This window comes from Vulpes lagopus, chromosome 9, assembly GCF_018345385.1.
Source record: "Vulpes lagopus strain Blue_001 chromosome 9, ASM1834538v1, whole genome shotgun sequence".
NCBI classification, from domain to species: domain Eukaryota; kingdom Metazoa; phylum Chordata; class Mammalia; order Carnivora; family Canidae; genus Vulpes; species Vulpes lagopus.
In genome coordinates, this window is record NC_054832.1 from 79,645,863 (window position 1) to 79,665,021 (window position 19,159).

General features: G+C 43.1%; 2 protein-coding genes across 8 annotated transcripts in view; one reads left to right on the top strand and one right to left on the bottom strand.

Annotated features, from left to right (window-relative positions):
* Positions 1 to 109: 109 nt before the first annotated feature.
* MCM4 (minichromosome maintenance complex component 4) lies at positions 110 to 19,057 on the bottom strand. Of its 4 annotated transcripts, none has more exons than XM_041769228.1 (17): positions 17,677 to 19,057; positions 16,655 to 16,737; positions 16,200 to 16,364; positions 15,762 to 15,925; positions 15,567 to 15,668; positions 15,182 to 15,277; positions 15,005 to 15,100; positions 13,061 to 13,199; positions 11,875 to 12,095; positions 8,433 to 8,553; positions 6,851 to 7,110; positions 6,008 to 6,373; positions 5,419 to 5,546; positions 4,199 to 4,406; positions 2,783 to 3,011; positions 1,583 to 1,716; positions 110 to 771 (listed from the first exon to the last, which is right to left on the bottom strand). In XM_041769228.1, exons 2-17 carry the CDS (start codon positions 16,722 to 16,724, stop codon positions 679 to 681), a joined length of 2,592 nt encoding a protein of 863 aa, XP_041625162.1. In that variant the 5' UTR covers positions 16,725 to 16,737; positions 17,677 to 19,057; the 3' UTR covers positions 110 to 678. The 4 variants fall into 4 exon arrangements, with proteins under 4 accessions (XP_041625162.1, XP_041625161.1, XP_041625163.1 ...); XM_041769227.1 differs by lacking the exon at positions 17,677 to 19,057 and adding an exon at positions 17,202 to 17,330; XM_041769229.1 differs by lacking the exon at positions 17,677 to 19,057 and adding an exon at positions 17,104 to 17,232.
* PRKDC (protein kinase, DNA-activated, catalytic subunit) overlaps positions 17,477 to 19,159 on the top strand; it is a 206,530-nt gene continuing 204,847 nt past the window's right edge. For all 4 annotated transcript variants that reach the window (XM_041769223.1, XM_041769224.1, XM_041769225.1 and 1 more), the window contains exon 1: positions 17,477 to 17,664. In XM_041769223.1, the coding sequence (XP_041625157.1) occupies positions 17,511 to 17,664 (154 nt within the window). In that variant the 5' untranslated portion in view covers positions 17,477 to 17,510. The remainder of the gene's footprint in view (positions 17,665 to 19,159) is intronic.

A 19,159-nucleotide genomic window follows, 5' to 3' on the forward strand; every position in this document is an offset into this window, starting at 1 on the left:
GAATTTCCTTTGTGAGTTCTAAAATACTTATTACCATTATGAATTTCCATGAATATGGTATTTATTAAAGCTTTTTTCTTAATGAAAAATAATACCAGATAGCCAAGTATTACTTATTTAATCATTTATTTAGGAAAAAGTTTACAAATTAGGATAAAGTACAAGTTAACCTAATCAATTCCAATTGCCCATTTTTAAAAATCTTATGGGAGCCATGAGAATAAGCCTCTGGTGGTCCTTCATTACTTCACACTGAATAATAGGCTCTGGCTAAGTTTAACCTCATATTACAAAAACTGCAAGCATATGGATGATCGCCTTTACAAAGTCCAGCACAAAAACCATGACCCAGACTGCCATCTCCAAAAGAGACTTAATATCTTGCTATATATATATGTATGTGTGTGAATACACACACACACACACACACACACACACGGAAATACAGATTAAAAGCATTAAAACAATGGCATTTAAAAAATGTTAAGTGAAAACACAATTCACTAGGAAAACTGAAACTAGGTCAGAAAATTTTTATGGAACCAAATAACGACTTTAAGAATCTATTTCCACTGACAGCAACTGTGGCAGCTGATTGGCCCCTATGTTGCACACATATGCATCGAAGTGCAATGCCCAAGAGCAGATAAGCAACACACAACACTGCTCACAAGAGCTTCAGAGCAAGCGGACAGTTTTGCCAGTTACTGTTAAGAAGTCATCATCGGCCAAGGCACGCAGGGCTTCTTCAAACATATCTTTGGTAATTGCCTTTGGGGAAGAGATGGAAATAATTATTTTACACGTCAAGTACTCCCTTATCTGTTAGATACACGATGATTTCAATGTCAAGAACCACCAGTCTGTTTCTTAGGTTCTAATTCAGAAGGGGCAACCATTCCCTGTAGAGGGCCTGATGGTGAATACACAGGCTTGACATCGATCCATACCGTGTGCAGAAATATTTGACTCTGTCCCTGCCGTGCTAATGCAGCCACAGAAAATATGCAAGTGAAGGAGTGTTATGAAAGCAGGCAAATGGCTGCACTGGGACCCTGGAGCTCTTTTCACTGAGCACCCAACTGTATTTACAAAAGGGAACCTGATAATTTCATCATTACGTTTTGATGCATGGCTGTTAACACCATTTATAATAGCAAAAAACTGCAAACATCCTAAATGTCCAACAATTAGTTAAGTAAATGATTGAACAGGCATGCAGAGGATTTTACCCAATCATTATAGTAATGTTATTGTGCCTGTTTACCATCACAGATGATGTAAAAAGTGTATTTTTAGTTAAAAGCCAAAGAAAAAGCAAGTTATAAAATAGTGTAATTCTAACTGACTATGTTCATTTTTCAAAGAAAAGACCACATGTGTACACATACACATATAAAACCATTAAAGGAATACAACAAAATGTCATTATTTCTTGATGATGGGATCATGGGTAACTTTACTTTTTAAAAATCCATATCTTCATTTAATACTTAAAGAAAAAAGATTAAATAAAAACCTTAAAAGAAATATTAAGGTAAAAAAGAAAAACTATTAAGCAAAAAATACTTAAAACACTTACTATGTCAGATTGTCCCCGGATATCCTCAAAGAGTTGTTGATATTTTAGAGCTGGTGTTTTGCCCTTAGATAAAATAAGTTTTTTCAATGCTTCAGCTAACTCTTCTTTCCGTTTACGAGACGTAGCACTCATTCCTGATTTAAAAGAAATGAAAAAAAAAAAGGGTTAATGAAAATATTTCTGCTGAAGGAAGTGAAATATTGCAAATTTAATAGTGTCACAAAAAGGTTAGGGGACAGTGGCCAGTGGCTGCGTGCCAAAATATATTCAAAATTTTGAGTTCTGAATTCTCTGCTGTTTCCAATTTTCTATAAGCCAGTAACTGCTCGTTTCCACTGAAACACAGTTCACATAATCTGTATAGCAGGCAGTCAGCTCATTGAGAAATGAATTACTTTTTATTTATTTATTTATAAAATTTTTTTTAAAGATTTATTTATTTATTTATGTCATTGAGAAATGAATTACTTTTTATTTATTTAAAAAAATTTTTTTTAAAGATTTATTTATTTATTTATTTATGATAGAGAGAGAGAGAGAGAGAGAGAGAGGCAGAGACACAGGAGGAGGGAGAAGCAGGCTCCATGCCGGGAGACTGACGTGGGACTCGATCCCGGGACTCCAGGATCGCGCCCTGGGCCAAAGGCAGGCGCTAAACTGCTGAGCCACCCAGGGATCCCCTACTTCTTTTTTTAATTTTTTGAATTTTACTTATTTATTCATGAGAGACACAGAGAGAGGCAGAGACACACATAGAGGGAGAAGCAGGCTCCTCGCAGGGAGCCCAACACAGGATTCGATCCCAGGACCCCGGGATCACAACCTGACCCAAAGGCAGACGCTCAACTGCTGAGACCCCCAGGCGCCCCAAGAAATGAATTTCTTCTTTAAAGTGGACTAACACAGGTGCCTGAACAGCAGAAGAGGAGACAAAGTCCTTGTGAAATCAGATACAACGTGGCTTGTGCCCATGCAAGTGTACTAGTGCATATTTTTCTCAACTTTTAACAGATTCTGAAAGAGGTCCTGATCTCAAAAAGGTGAAGTACCTCTGCCACTTCAAATATTTATTAGCTTAAATGTGAAATATAAATTACTTATATATTTCGTGTGTCTATATATGTGTGTATATTAATACATATATTTATATGTATATACATATTAAAAAATTCTCATGTGCTCTTATCAATGCAAACAGACCTGTAGTCAGAATAGATATGTCCACAATGCCAGTCCGAGGGTCAGTGGCAGACTGCTTCAGAGCTTCCCGATGGAGGCGTTTTGCTTCTTCAACATCAACTGCTTCAACTTTGCTTGAGAATCGTACTTTAGCATGGGCTTCTGCTAATCGAATTAATGATTCCAGCTGTCGAGGGTATGCAGAAACCATTCCTCGGCTGCTACCTATCTTCCTCATGTCTACATAAGCCTAGTGTAAACAGGAAAAAAAACCCAAAACTTGTAACGATACCTTAGTTTTGTGATTGAACTTTGAATAGTTAAGATTCTGTTAAATAAACAACCAGCTGCCAGGTGCAGCACTGAGGGGAATTAAGAGTCAGATTTAGACTTGGGCCTTAAAATTCATCAAGATGGTTGAATCTGATGTGGCTATGAAGAATGAAGAATGGGAGTAGATAATGAGGTGTGTGAGGCCTGGCACTCAGGAGACGCAGTTTGTTGGGGTAAAGGGCAGGCCACAATCATAGCAGAGGACTAATTAGGATGTCTGAAAAAGGTGCTCAGGCACCAAATCTGATTTACGCCCCTGCTGAGGGTTCATTTAATGAGTGAGGCATGCAAAGATTACTGGAATAGTGTTAAAGACCTGAGTTGTATCAAACTTCCATATATGCGACATAATTTTTTTTTTTTTTGAGCCACTCTCAAGTGTATGATACAAATGGACAATTACACATCACATACAACTTTCTACTGAGTATTTTCAGGGGCTTAGTTAGGAAGTAAAACCCATCAAAGCACCAGAAACCTTAATGTAATGTTTGAATAACTGAATGTCATCATGCACTGCTATCCATGTGGAAGGATACTGAAAAATGATTATAAAGTACTCACAATTCAATTTACTTTTTAGAAACAAGCAAATGAAATTAAGATTACTTCTCCAGATTTACAAAGTTAGTAAGTAGCATACTTATATTTCAACTCAGGTATTCCCATTTTAAATTCACTGTGCTTATAAATATTTAATTATAAAAAGTTTGTACAGGGATCCCTGGGTGGCTCAGTGGTTTAGTGCCTGCCTTTGGCCCAGGGCGTGATCCTGGAGACCCGGGACTGAGTCCTGCATCAGGCTTTCTCCCTCTGCCTGTGTGTCTGCCTCTCTCTCTCTCTCTCTCTCTGTCTCTCATGAATAAATAAATAAAATCTTAAAAAAAAAAAAAAAGTTTGTATGACATATATAAAAAGAAACCTTTCCCCCTTTTACCTTTGGAAAAATCATTTGCAGTACAGGAAGAAAAAGTAGTTATAGGAAATAGTATGTTATTAACAAAATTACCCTTTTAAGGGAGATGGTCAGCTAGTTACATTAATGCTATCTGCTATAGGCTCAATAAAGACATTTTTCAGGGTTTAAACGTGGATATGTGTTACCTCAATGAGAGCCTGGCTGGCTTCCTGGCTCAGCCGAGGCATGACCATGCTGTGGGCATAAGCAATGTAGTCCTTTAGCACTGCCATGTCCATGAACTCTTCCTCCATTTGTTCTTCGCTCCGGTAGTACAAAGCGACAAGGTGGTGGGCCAGACGCCTATCATAGGCTTCATCCTGAGGGTCCAGCATGAGGAATATCAAATCAAACCTGAGAAAATATTGTAAAAACATGGTTTTCTTACTTGGGACACCAACATACTCACATATGTGACTTAAAAATTTCTCCTGGGGTGCCTGGGTGGCTCAGTTGGTTAAGCTTCCAACTCTTGGTTTTGGCTCAAGTCATGATCTCACAGGTCACAAAACTGAGCCCTGCATCAGGCTCTGGGCTCAGTGGGAAGTTAGCTGGAGATTTTCTCTCTCCCTCTCTCTCCTCTCTGCTGCCCTTCTCCCATTCCCTCTCTCAAATAAATAAATATATCTTAAAAAAAAAAGTTCCTCCTAAGCCACCTAGGCATGTACAGTGAATGTGTGTGTAGTCAGGGCAGCCGAGGAAGAATTAAATGTCTGCTGTCCAGTTGTCTGGTGAGTCTTCAGATCAGTCTCTTTCTCCCTCTTCTGGCCCTTAGGTCTGCCTAGGAAATAGTTGGTCACAAAATAGGTGAGTCAAAGAAGTAAGATTCCTCCAAGGGAAATGTTACTGTAATTTTGAGGATTGGAAGATTTTGGAAAAAAACAAACACAACTTTGGAAAAAAGCTGAATAATTAAAATCTAAAATTCATTTATGAATTAGGGGTAGTAGTGGGGTTGAAAAAAACCTGGAATACACAAATGCACTTTAACAAATTTAATTTTTCAGAACCTTATCTGTCACGTAAAGCTGTTCTCTGTACTTTAATGATATTCTATAGTGATTTTAAGACTGAGATGAGCAGTGAGTGATGGCCTTCTGAAAAGAATGTCAAGGTGAAATGTCCAAAGCTTCAAAGAATGAATAAATGTTAAAATGGTGCCCACAGCTGAAACACAGTCCTTGCCATGAATATTAGAATATTAGAATATTAGAATATCAGTCCTTGCCTGACCATATTAGAAGAATTTGCATTATAGTGAATAGTGAAGAGTGAAGAGCTTACGATGCTAGCAGTTGTTGAATTTTATTATTTTTTCTCTCACCCTGAAAATTCCTCAAATGAGCGAAGTTTTATGTTCTCATACCTTGATAATAACGTGTGAGGCAGCTGGATATTTTCAATGGTAGTTTTTTTAGGATTCCATTGAGACTCAACAGGATTTGCTGCTGCCAGAATAGAGGTGCGAGCATTGAGCTGGCAAATAATCCCAGCCTATCAGAGAAACAGTGCAGTTAGAAGCTTCATCCTGATGCTAGCAGGAACAGTGTGAGCAATCTTCACCCGACGTGCCCTCTGCTATATATCCCCTCTACCAAGAGGCACACACATCACCTGATAAGGGTAATATCAACAGATTTATCTGGGACAATGCCATCCTCAGATTCATGCCAAAAACTGAGTTTTAGACAAATGTATGCTGTAACACATTTTTCTCAGAAACTAAACACTCTATGTAGACAATTAGAACAAACTCAAGTTCTGTGAATATCATATGATAGTGGGTTAGTACAGCAAAAAAGATGAAAGAGTATCCTGCAGGAAATACTCAAAGACATTTAGCTGAAACCTAGTAGGAAAAGTATTCATGAGTTTCCCAAAGTTAGAACCAAGGTGAATACAGATGCTAAATTTCTTAAGTATGCCCATGTTTACAGATGAAGAATGGGCCTCACCTTTGCAATGGAAAGAGTCTGCTGTTCCATGACTTCATGTAGTACTGATCTTGTACTTTCATTCATCTTGTCGAACTCATCAATACAGCAGATACCATTGTCACTCAGGACAAGGGCACCAGTCTGCAAGACAAGCTGCCTCGTCTCAGGGTCTTTCATCACATACGCAGTGAGGCCGACTGCACTGGAGCCTTTCCCAGAGGTGTACTGGCCCCTGGGGACCAGATTGTACACATACTGCAGCAGCTGAGACTTGCTGGTCCCAGGGTCACCGCACAACAGGATATTGATCTCGGCACGAAATTTACCTCTTCCTGTGTGACTGAAATCCTTTCTTGTTCCACCAAAGAGCTGAAGCAAGATTCCCTAAACAAACATGTTTTAAACATTCACTTACTACAGAGTAACTGAGATCTAGTTTAAATGTTAGAGGTATTTTCTTATCCTGTGAACAAAAAATTATAATTAAGGGAAGGTATAAAGAACACGACAGTGCTTTAAGTTATCGCTAACCAACTTACATAGAAGCACATACCACTGTGCCTGAATGGTGGCCATGTAAATCCCTATTCTGACCCCATCTGGCTTTTGTTATGTTTAGAAATATGTAAGTTCAGTGTAGATATGAAGAAATGGACAATGACCAATAACCAATAACCAAGTGAGATGGTGAGCATTTTGCTCTGTGGAATACGCAACAGTTCTTATTCTTTGGCAGCAGGGAGAGGGGGCAGTAGGGGAGGATGTTTATACCTTTTGATCTCAAAAAACTATAAATCCTGATCAAAGTTTAAAGTCACTGTTACCAAAAAAATAAAAATAAAAAAATAAAGTCACTGTTACCTTCTTTATATCTTCGTGTTCATAAATACTTGGAGCCAAGGCTGAAGCAAGTCTCTCATAAATGTCTGGCTTTCTGGAAAGTTCCTTAAGCAATTCCACACGCTTCTCTGAAAAAAGTTTCTGCTCTGCTTCTTCATCGAGGCCATGCAGACGTTTTGCATCAGTTTTCCGATAGTGAATGACATCAATGTGAGTTTTGTAGACAGACTTCACGTTACTCACTCTTGAGCTAACTCGAATAGGAACAGCTCGATAGATGCCTGAGGGCACAACCAAGAGACATGCTTTTTACCTTCCGCTAAATGGTGCATAAACGAGCAGACAGCAAACAGCACTTAAGAAACCGGAGGTCTGGCAGTGGAGGTGGGCTTTGGCAACACTGCCTTCGTGGCCCTCCTTGGACTCAGGCTTTTACTGCAAAGCTCCCTGCTGAAGTGGGGCAAGGGAAGTTGGGAAGAACACAGGTTTTTGAAAAAAGACGAAAAATGTGTCTGTATGTGACCATCCGTTAACTCTGTGTGTGACCTTGGGCACCTATCTGAGTATAACCATATGGCATACAATCATTCTGAGACTTAAATGACATTACTTTACTTTTAGCACAATACTGGCTTATGCTGTGTTCAATAATATTTTGAAATGGTATTTTCATTTCTCTTAAGCTGAATGTAAAGAATCTGCTTAGTAATTATTCGACTAGAACAAAGTACTAAAATCCTGTACCAAAAATTTGGAAAGGAAATCGTTTTTTAAAAAAATATTTTATTTATTTATTTATGATAGAGAGACAGAGAGAGGCAGAGAGAGGCAGAGACACAGGCAGAGGGAGAAGAAGGCTCCATGCAGGGAGCCTGATGCAGGACTCAATCCCAGGACTCCAGGATCACACCCTGGGACAAAGGCAGGAGCTAAACTGCTGAGCCACCCAGGGATCCCTGAAATCCTAAAATTTTTTAAAAAATTACTCAAATAAATGAATAAAATCTTTAAAAAAATTACTCAAAAATTATTTCACAGACAAGACAGCCCACTGAGTCAAAGGTAAAGATATGTCAAGGAAAAACTACCACATGTTAATAATATTAAGTGTTTCTAGGTGAATGGCTATGCCCCAGCAGGCTTCCCAAAGAATATAATTTAAGAACATTAGAAGAAATAAATGAACAATCAACCCCTCAACCATACTAACTCATTCTCTATAGTAAGTAAATGTTAACCCTTGGGTATCCATTGGGAAATAACTAGCAAATTATTTAAAATTCCAGAACTGGTGAGTGCTGCTTTCTGGAGCTGCTGGTATAGCTCCAATCTTACCGATACAGATAGCAAAGAGCAAGCAGCTGCAAGAACAACACATTGAAAGGTTCCATTTGCTGGGTAAAAAAGTGATTAAAGCATTATAGGCAGGAACCTCAGGCCAATGAATTTAAGACCAAGCCGAAGAGTTGATAAAAAAAAAAGGCAAGACAGACTTATCCTATCAATACAATCTTTTTTTTTTTTTCTCTAGGATCCCGCCCTGGGCCAAAGGCAGGGGCCAAACCGCTGCGCCACCCAGGGATCCCACAATCTACATTCTTACCTGTAATGTTCACTCTGTCTCCAGGCTGAACCTTGTCAACAAGATCATTGTGAGCAAAAAGGATGACAGTGTGAGGTGTCTGCCCTGCAGGCATATCTTCGGGAGACTCTTGAAGTTTGATCTGAAAGAGCAGAGGAAAGAGAAAACTCAGGAAATGACAAGCATAATTTAGACAAAACTGCTAGCTTTGTACCACTTAGAACTATTTTTGATGTTTACCACATTTATTTTTATTTTTTTAAAAAAAGATTTCATCTATTTATTTTAGAGAGAGAAAGCACATGTGCGTGTATGTGTGCACCTGGGTGGGGTAGGGACAGAGGGCAAGGGAGAGAAGCTGACTCCCAGTTGAATGGGGAGCCAGCTGCAGGGTTCCATCATATGAGCTCGAGATCACAACCTGAGCCAAAATCAAGAGTCCCACAGTCAACCAAACTGGGCCACTCAGCTGCCCTACCACATTTATTTTTGAAACCTCATTCTTGGGTGGCTCAGTCAGTTAAGTGCCTGCCTTTGGCTCAGGTCATGATCCTGGGGTCCTAGGACGGAGCCCCATGTTGGGCTCCCTGCTCAGTGGGGAGTCTGCTTCTCCCTCTTCTTGCGCTCATCCTCTCTCTCTTAAATAAAATCTTAAAACAACACTACCATTCCTTGTTTTAATCTCCCCAGTTGCTAAAAAACCTTTACTGTGACATGAACAGACTTTGTAAGAATATCCTTTATTTACAAATTCTCCTATCTGGGGGGAGCAGTCAGTGATTTATGTGACTGGTTTTCACCACTTTAAGGTTGTAGTGGATATTTCTTTGTATGTTTGTCTGAATTTCTAATTATGTTTTTAGCAATTACTTCTAGATTTCCTAGGTGAAGCACACACTTTTCAGGTGTGTACACTGCACAGTTAAGCACTTTTGTGCATCTCTTCTATTCACTGTGTGCACCCCATAAACACTTGGCCTGTTATCTTATCTAACAGACATTGCACCTGGCATGTGTTGCATCTACATGCTGGGGACTCCACAGTGAGTGAAGTCACCCTCAGAGTGAAGACAGACAACGCACAAACACACAAGTGAGCATATAACATTTGACAGTGACAAATATAAGGGATAGAAAAAAAAACAGTAAGGAGCACGGGCAGTGAAGGTGGAGCAGACGCTTTTCATAAAGCAAGGTTAGGGAATGCCTTTCTCAGATCAAGCAACCTCTAGGCAGAGGTCTAACGATGATAGGGAGGAGCCATGTGTTCTGAATGGTGAGAACAGCAAGTGCAAACGTCTTGAGGCAAACTTGTGCTTGGCTGTGGAGGCCTGTGTAGGGAAAATGGTTGAGACACTATCAGTGAGGTCTATGGGTACAATAGTGTGCTGTGGTGATGTTGGGCCACGTAGTTTATAGACTACTCTAAAACACTAAGTTTTATTTCGGGTCAATCTGGCAGTCTTCGAAGCATTCGTTTTTTTTTATTTTTTATTTTTAAGATTTTATTTATTTATTCATGAGAGACACAGAGAGAGAGAGAGAGAGAGAGAGAGACAGAGGGAGAGACACAGGAGGAGGGAGAAGCAGGCTCCATGCAGGGAGCCCGATGTGGGACTCCATCCCAGGTCTCCAGGATCACGCCCTGGGCCAAAGGTGGCGCTAAACCACTGAGCCACCCGGGCTGCCCTCTTCGAAGCATTCTAAGAAAGAATATTACACTATAAGCTCCTTGGGAACAGTGTTCCTCCATATTTCTATCTCCAGCTCTCAGCACTAAGCTGGCATGAGTTGTGGTAGATTTGATCCAATAATTGGTACTAATATTGGATGGAAATTTATATCTATATTTAATTTTCAACTCTTTGGTTAGAAAAAAGGTTGGACCCTTTTACACATTTGCTTGTATTTTTCTCATTAACGCCCCATATGGGAGATTAACTTTTAGTATTTTGAACGTATTCTCTCTACCTAAATTATAAAAAGTTTAAACACTGTAACAATCAAAAAAAAAACCTTAAACCTAGTTTGTCCCTGTGCCTACATTTACACCATTATAATCACATTAAAGGAACTATTTTGTCTTTCCCACTTATTTCTACGTTGTTTTAATGACTTTATCTTAACATTTTTATTAAAAGGGCACCTGGGTGGCTCAATTGGTTAAGCATCTGACTCTTGGTTTTGGTTTAGGTCATGATCTTGCAGTTCTGAGACTGAGCCCCATGTAGGGCTCTGAACTCAGTGTGGAGTCTGCTTCATTTTCTCTTCCTCTCCCTCCCCTTCTGCCCCTTCCCATGTGCATGCTCGCTCACTCTAAAATAAACACTAAAAAAATTTCATCATTAAAGAGGCGGAAAAGCCAAACTTCCTTCACAATAAAATGTGTGAGAAAAACTTCAGAAAAATTGTCAACTCATTCTGTACCAGCTGCAAAATGACAAAATTTAACCAAGTAATTTTTACCAATCTTTTTATTTATTTTATCTTTTTAAAGATTTTATTTATTTATCCATGAGAAACACACACAGAAAGAGAGAGAGAGAGAGAGAGAGAGAAAGAGAGAGGCAGAGGGAGAAGCAGGCTCCATGCGGGGAGCCTGACGTGGGACTCCATCCCGGGTCTCCAGGATCACACCCTGGGCCGAAGGCGGCGCTAAACTGCTGAGCCACCTGGGCTGCCCTACCAATCTTTTTTAAAAAAAATATTTTAAGTAACCTCTATACCCACTGTGGGGCTCAAACTTAAAACTCTGAGATCAAGAGTTGCATGCTCTAACAACTCAGCCAGCCAGGTGCCCCAATTTTTACCAACTTATGTATATACTTTTGTCTGACATATTACATATTTTTACAATCTTAACTATTTCCTATGTAAATATCTCACACTAAATTTCCTTAAAAAAAAAATCTTTTTAAAGTTTTTTTTTTGGGGGGGGGGGGGGGGCGGTGTGGGGAAAGTGGTAGAGGGAGAAAAAGTCTTAAGCAAACCTCACACTGAGTGAGGATGCGAGGCTTGATCTTGCGACCTAAGATTGCAACCTGAGCTGAAACCAAGAGTCAGATGTTTAGCAAACTGCCAGACCCAGATATCCTTCACATTAAATTTTAGTAAGTCAATAAATGGAGCATAATAGTAAAAGAATGTAGTTTTCTTATTACAAAATATGCCAGGCCATGACAACGTACTGTTTATTATAATAATGACCTGGTGCTCACTGGCAATAAAAAAGGAACACTCCCATCCCGAAACTGAAGACTTAAGCTCCAAGTGTCCAGCCTACAACCCTCTAACAAAACCGACAGTGTCAAAGGAATGATGTAGCTGAATGGCATTCAGGAAGCCAAGTTTTAGGACCTTACTAATGGACACATTAAATTTGGCTTTTTGAGGATCCAGAGAGGCAGAAACATACCAACACGCCAAAGGGGAGGTCTCCCAGGGCACCCATGAAGGCACATACCATCTGCTTGTCAGAGAACACAGAGCGGTTGTGGATCAGTGCCATGCTGTGGGTGGTGTGGCAGTGCTCACAAACAGAAGGCTCAGCAATGCGACCACGGTCAATTTCCACCCGGGCTGTGTGGGCACACACTTGGCACTGGAAGAAGGCCTCTTGCATCTCTGGAATCAGCTGGGATGTCCTGATTACCATGCCACTGATGGCAATGAGCTGGTCAATGTCTGCAAGAGGTTGAGGAGATAGGTCAGCTTATCCATCAGCCACTGGCCACAGTACAGCCAGAGGTGGTCTCTTTCCTGAGCTACATTCCTGCCAGGGCAGGTCTGGGTCTGCCAACGAGCCCAAGAGAATCTTACCGGGAAACAGAGGTACCTGAGATGGCTGGAGTACACGTAGGTGCTGTGGCCAGGGCATGAATGTTTCATTGGGTAAACTCAGGTCTGCCCTGGGATGCCCTTCCTGTGTCGTCTTCCTTCTTCTCAACTCTGATGCACCTCTGGCCTTTTGCCCCAGGGTCCTCTGTCCAACAGAGGACCTACCAAGGAAGTGGCATCCAGCACTTCTCTGCTCATCTACTTCCTTTTCAAGTTTCTCTTTCACCATGAACTCCTCCCACCTGGGTCTAGCACTCACCTTCTCTCCCTGGGCTGAGAAATCTTCTACACTGCTCTCTTGTTCTAGGTTTTCTTTTATTTACTTTCCAAACCATATTTATTATTACTATTTCCAAAAACTTAATCTTTTGAGAGATGAAAAGGAAGAGAATCGTCAAGCAGTCTTCCTGCCAAGTGTGGACCTGAGCCGCCATCAAGAGTCAGATGCCCAACCCACTGAGCCACCCTGGTCCCCAAACTAGATTTCTTTCTTAAGCTCCAAAACAGGGATATTTTGTATTTGTTTTCTACAGTGATTTTGAAAACGTGCCTTAGTAACTATAAAATTATCACATTTGGGCAAGTCCACCTTAAGATAGAGAACTGTCAACAGTTATAACATCTTTTATGTAGTTTCAGTTCAGTTGAAAAGATACAGTGGGTACAAAGGCATATTGGGTAAATGAATCTGCCTTATACTTAGTCAATTTATAATTCATTACCACCACTCTCACACCAATTCTTTTAAAATTCCTTGATGAAATAAGATTTTGGATATTTTTATGTATTTTCCTGATATTAAAAAGCATTACCGTCTGGATTCAGGTTTCTCATATTCTTCGTCTTTAAAGCATTGAAGGGTCTTACTTGAATCTGATGTTCTAAGATTGAGTCAGGGTAACGGTCAAAGAAGATCTCATTGACAGCCATGTCAAAGGTTGGGATAACTTCCTATAAAAATGAATGTAAAGAAGTCAAGCTGTGTTTATATTCGCATCTTAAAATTAAAAACAAGAAACAAAGACATTTCACATTAACAAAATATAAAAACACATGTGGCATCTAAAGTATTAACCTCTATATAATCACAAACATACTGTTTATTTTTATTTACTTTTTCTTTTTTCCTTTTTTTTTTAATTTACTTTTCCTTAAAAGATTTTATTTATTTATTCATGAGAGACACAGAAAGGCAGAGACAGAGGCAGAGGGAGAAGCAGGCTCCACGCAGTGAGTCCGACACGGGACTTGATCCAGGGTCTCCAGGATCACGCCCTGGGCCGAAGGCGGCGCTAAACCGCTGAGCCACTGGGCTGCCCAAACATACTGTTTAAAAACTTTGGGTACACTGAGAATGTGCTAATCTCACCTCTGCATACTCTCATTTGATTTAAGTGTGATCATGTGTAAGAAACCTTCACGGAGGGATCCCTGGGTGGCGCAGCGGTTTGGCGCCTGCCTTTGGCCCAGGGCGCGATCCTGGAGACCCAGGATCGAATCCCACGTCAGGCTCCCGGTGCATGGAGCCTGCTTCTCCCTCTGCCTGTGTCTCTGCCCCTCTCTCTCTCTTTCTGTGTGACTATCATAAATAAATAAAAATTAAAAAAAATAGGGATCCCTGGGTGGCGCAGCGGTTTGGCGCCTGCCTTTGGCCCAGGGCGCGATCCTGGAGACCCGGGATCAAATCCCACGTCGGGCTCCCGGTGCATGGAGCCTGCTTCTCCCTCTGCCTGTGTCTCTGCCTCTCTCTCTCTCTCTCTCTCTGACTATCATAAATAAGTTAAAAAAAAAAAATTAAAAAAAAAAAAAAGAAAAAAAAAGAAACCTTCACGGGGATCCCTGGGTGGCTCAGCGGTTTAGCACCTGCCTTCAGCCCAGGGAGTGATCCTAGAGTTCTGGGATCGAGTTCCACCCACGTCGGGCTCCCTGCGTGGAGCCTGCTTCTCCCTCTGCCTGTGTCTCTGCCTCTCTCTCTCTGTCTCTCATGAATGAATAAATAAAATCTTAAAAAAAAAAAAAAAAAAAAGAAACCTTCACAATGTACTGTCATTTCTTAGGCTTTTAATTAGTAACAAAAAGATTTTGAATTCATACTTTAATGCTATGGAACTTGACCAAGGTCACACAGCTATTACACAGCAAGATCAAGAAATAAAAACAAGTCTGCTTGCCTCCAAAAGCAACAGAATAAATATAGTTGATATGTCAATAATAAAAAGATTATGAGGTGCCTGGGTGGCTCAGTTGGTTAGGCACCCGACTCTTGATTTTTGAGGCATAATCTCAGGATTGTGATATTGAGCCCAGTGTCAGGCTCTGCACTGGGCCTGGAGTCTGCTTAAGATTCTCTTTCTCCCTCTGCCCCTCTCACCTCAAATTAAGACTATCTCTCCTTCTCCCTCTGCAAACCCTCCCCCTACCTCTTACATGTGTGTGTGCTCTCTCTCTAAATGAATCTTAAAACAAGTTTTCTTTCATGTAAGATAATTTACTTCAACCCAAGCAGCTTCCAATTTTAAGATTCACAAACTGCCAATTAACCTACGACCTGTCACTGATAATAACACACATCTCAATTTTGGATATGTCAAAGTGTGAGAAAGTATTCATCTTAAAGGAAAATAAATATGATTTTCTTAAGGTTTTGTGCTCTGGAGGAACATCCTCTCAGGTACTCAGGAAATTCTGCTATTTAGAAACTCTCTAGATGTTCTGAATGTTTACTATAATCATCAAGGTCAAAACAAAAATCTTACCTGTGGGTAGCAGATGAGCTGTCTGTAGAGATTTTTGTCAAATGATTGTATATGTTCACAGTTTACATTTAAAAATGGCTCCCCAATTACATTAATCTACAAGAGAACACAAGTAAGTTATACTCTGCTAAATGTCTTAAGATGCATTAATTTGATTTTATAAAACTATTTGATTACCTCTCCAAGTCGTTGCATGTACAGAGGCTCAGTAATATCTATGCCAATAGTTTCTTCTTCTTTGGCCAGAGGGTCAATAAAATGCTGAAGGAATCTCTTGATGTGGTAAGAAAAAGAGTAAGTTTGATGCATTTAGGAATAAGCAACTATTTAAAATGCAAAAAAATTATGAGTATGTCACTATTTGGAGACAGACATAAATAGTATTTTTTTCTTTTTAAAAACTAGAAAAACAAACAAAAAACCACACACACAAAGAAACAAAACAAAAAAACTAGAAAGACCTCAACAATTCGGAGCCACTTAAAAATGTACCTGAGTATTACAGCAACTTAGATATTCCTCCCAGCATTTTGAGACCCTAAAGTATTAAGGGACAGCTCACCTGAAAATTTTCTTTGCAAGTTGCCACATTTACATCTGTTCCCCAAATCACAAGTTTTTGGCCTAGAGACTGCTCACTTGCCACTATATCTTCTGTTGCTGGCTATACAGAAAAATGCAATAAAACCAGTTAATGGGAGTCACCCCTTTATTGTTCTCCAAATGCCACTGTCAGGAGACTGTCTTGTGTACTCACCACTTCGGTCTGCAAATCCACCTGCAGGCCTTTCCGAGCAGAGCCCAGGTCAGGCCTCTGCCTCACAGGTGTGCCTCTGACACCACTCCTTGGGGTTCCGTCCACCCGAGAGCTGGGAGTGCCATACGTCAGTGGTGAACTAACGTCAAAATCAAGGGGAATTGCTATAAAGACAGAATTTGAAAAGACAAACTACTGTTATGTGTCTTCTCAGCACAACGGCAAACAATGCCCCTTGTAACCTGTGGTCGTTAAGATTCTGAGAACTAGTAAAGTTTCTAGTGAAAAAGCTCCAGGGCTCCTTTTCCTATTCAGAAAGCCCCGACGAGGACCCAGCTCTGTACTCGGTGACCTACGTCAACGACGGGTCAACAAGGCCCCACAGCATCATTCCCATAGTAACCGCAGAACCTAGAACCTAGATCGCCAAACACACACTCGAGGGCTGCGTCTGGGCGGGGCTGGAGAATACGGCATCGTGCGCGGCCGGGCTGTGCAGGTCGGCTCCGGGCGAGGCCGGCAGAGGCTGGAGCTCTCCCGTGGAGGTCGAGTCGTCGCCCCTCCGTCTGCGATGTGGGGATGACCGGGCCTCGTCACTTCGAGCTTGAGACATGCAAGACAGAACACACGGTCAGCCGCGGGCTGGGTCTCCCGCGCCGCCGGGTCCCTCGGGCACACGCAGCAGCACGGAGACCGCCGGCACCGACGTGCACAGACCCTAGAAACCACCTGGAAGGGGCAACGCGGGCGCAGGCTGCAGTCGCAGCGTTGGCGGAGCCCACGCACCGCGGACCCGGCCTGAGAGCAGGCGCACGCGTTACCTTCCCCCGATGGCGGGAAAAGGCCGAGGGGGCGGCGGCCATGGCGGGCCCCGCTTCCGCGGAGGGACTTACGCGTCTGCGCAGGGGTGGTCCGCCCGCGCCGGCTGCCGCGGCGGCTCGGGGTGGACGCCGGGGACGACATGGCGCTCGGGTACCTGCGAGAACAGGGCGGGTTCCGGCCGCGGCTCTCGGCTCCCGCTTCACCGCACTGAGGGCCGCGGCGCTCCCGGAACGCACCCGCAGGCAGAGAGAGTTTCGCGCCAGCGGCACCGCCGTCCCCGCCCCCGGCGGGCGTCCACCAATCACAGCGGCGCTCTCCGCGGCCCCGCCCCCGGAGGTACCACTGCGCACCGACGAGGGGGGAGACCGCAGGCCGCCCTCAGCGTCCCGCGGACGACGGACGCAATCCGCGCCCGCTGCCTCCCCTCCGCCCAGGTGGTCTGGCCCCTGCCGGACCCGGTTTTCGCGGGAAACCTGGGGAGTCCGGCCAGACCGTGCCCGGAAGGTTATCCCTTAAGCACCTGCATTTCTAAAGACACTACACGTGGGTTTTTCACTTCCTATCGAGGGGCAACTCTGGAGATCTTGACTCAAGCCCGTGGCTTGTCTATTCACGCACCGTCCTCCCCGGCTCCCTCCGGAGGTCACGCAGCTGGATTCCCGTTTCTAGGTCCCGCGCGTACGCCCAGCGCGTTATATGCGACACGCTCAGCGACCTGCCGACCCCTGCACTCAGGCCTGCGTAAAGCTCTTCCCACAAACAAGACCCTCCCTGCAGGGTTCCCGGAAACTGCGCGCCCCCGGGGCCCCGCCCCCGCTCCGGGCATCCCGCCGCCGCGAGCCCCGCCCCCTCGCGTCCCACCCTCGAGCCCGCGCACGCCGGGACCCGCGCTTAGTGTGCGCACGCGCAGGGCCGAGTCCAGGCGCCATGGCCGACGGCGGGTCCGGCGTGCGGGGCTCCCTGCTGCAGCTGCGGGAGTCCTTGTCTGCTGGGGACCGCTGCAGCGCGGCGACGGCCAGCTACCAGCTGATCCGAGGCCTGGGGCAGGACTGCGTGCTGAGCTCCGACCCCGCGGCGCTGGGTGCGTACGGACCGGGCCGCGCCGAGGACAGTGCCCAGCGCGCGTGCGCGTGCGCGGGGGGTCTCGGGTCTCGGGAGTCGCGGGTCGTGCAGGAGCCTCAGAGCCTGTTCTCTGCCGAGTCCGCTCGCGGAGCTTTGGGAAGTTGTCGCTGATTCTGGGCTGCTGGGACGTCTGAGCGTGCGCGAGAAGTGGGTTGCCGTGCTGCGTTTTTCCTAGCAGAGTAAAGAGGCTTTAAAGTGCACTTGGTGAAAATGCCCTAAATTTGGCAATTATTGCTCTGCTGCCAAAAAAGCAGAGAGAACCAAGGGAAGGTATTTTCTTTTACCTTAAAAGCGCCTAAACCCGCTCGTGCGTTTTTCCGACTCTTAAGTTTGTTGTTCCTACTTCTGAGCAGGTTTGCAGAAATGTAACTGAATAGTCCTGCAGTTCTTTTAACATTTTAGCAGGCTCTAGATGAGAACCTTCTGCTCCTTTGTAGTAAAAGTGCCTCTTTTCGGCACTTCTAAAATACATCATTGCAGGAAAACTTCTTTTTTTTGATTTTTTTTTTTTTTGCATGAAAACTTCTGATGCTATCTGGTACCTATATATTGACAAGTATATATTATTAATGGGGAAATAAAATTAAAAAACATGTAAGTTCTTTCTAGTCTCAAAGTGGTTTTTTTTTTTTTTTTTTTTTTTTTTTGAGAGAAGGAGGGGAAGGAGCTGAGTTAAAGACTGTCTCCAGTAGTCTCCCCTCTCAGTGTGGAACCCCATGCCAGGCTGTCTCAAGACCCTGAGATCATGAGGGTCTCATGATCTTGGGGCCCCTAGTCTCAGAGTTTCTAAGTTACAATTCCCCTTTTCTGTTCCTCTAGTAAACTTGTTTATAAAGAAGTTGCAAGTTTGCTCTCAATAGTTTCATGTTTTTCCAGGTGAAGGGTTATAGAGGAGGGTATTAGTTTTCTGTTGCTGCAGTAACAAATACCACAAGCTTAGTGCTTTAAGAAAACGTACATTTAACCTTACAGTTCTGTAGTTAAAACCCCAACAGAGGTCTCACCTAACTAAAACCAAGGCATCGGGCAGGGTCACTTTACTTTCTAAAGGATCTCGTGTAGAATCCGTTTCCTTTTTCATTCAGGTTGGCAGAATTCTGTTCTTTGCGATTTCAGGACCAAAGCCCGGTTTTCCTTTCTGGTGTTCCCTGCTTGTAGAAGCCACCTACATTTCTCAAATCGTGGCCTTCATTTTCAAAGCCAGCAACCATGGCTCTAGTAACCCCTGTGCTTGGAATTTTTTCTCTCCTCTCTTTCCATGTTTCTTCTTCTCTCCTCCGCTGGTAAGGGCCCATGTGAATATATTGGACCCATGGATAATCCAGGATAATTTCCTTTTTTTTTTTTTTTAATTTTACTTATTTAATCATGACAGACAGAGAGGCAGAGGGAGAAGTAGGCTCCATGCAGGGAGCCTGATGTAGGACTCAACCCTAGGTCTCCAGGATCACGCC

What these genes read in the sequence shown, in the direction of transcription:
- MCM4 (XM_041769228.1), bottom strand. Translation starts at nt 16,724, where the DNA reads ATGTCGTCCCCGGCGTCCACCCCGAGCCGCCGCGGCAGCCGGCGCGGG. An exon ending in CTTGCAAAGAAAATTTTCAG is followed by an intron (nt 15,278 to 15,566) that starts GTGAGCTGTCCC and finishes TACCACATCAAG; the next exon opens with AGATTCCTTCAGCATTTTAT. An exon ending in TCCGGGGACAATCTGACATA is followed by an intron (nt 772 to 1,582) that starts GTAAGTGTTTTA and finishes TCTTCCCCAAAG; the next exon opens with GCAATTACCAAAGATATGTT.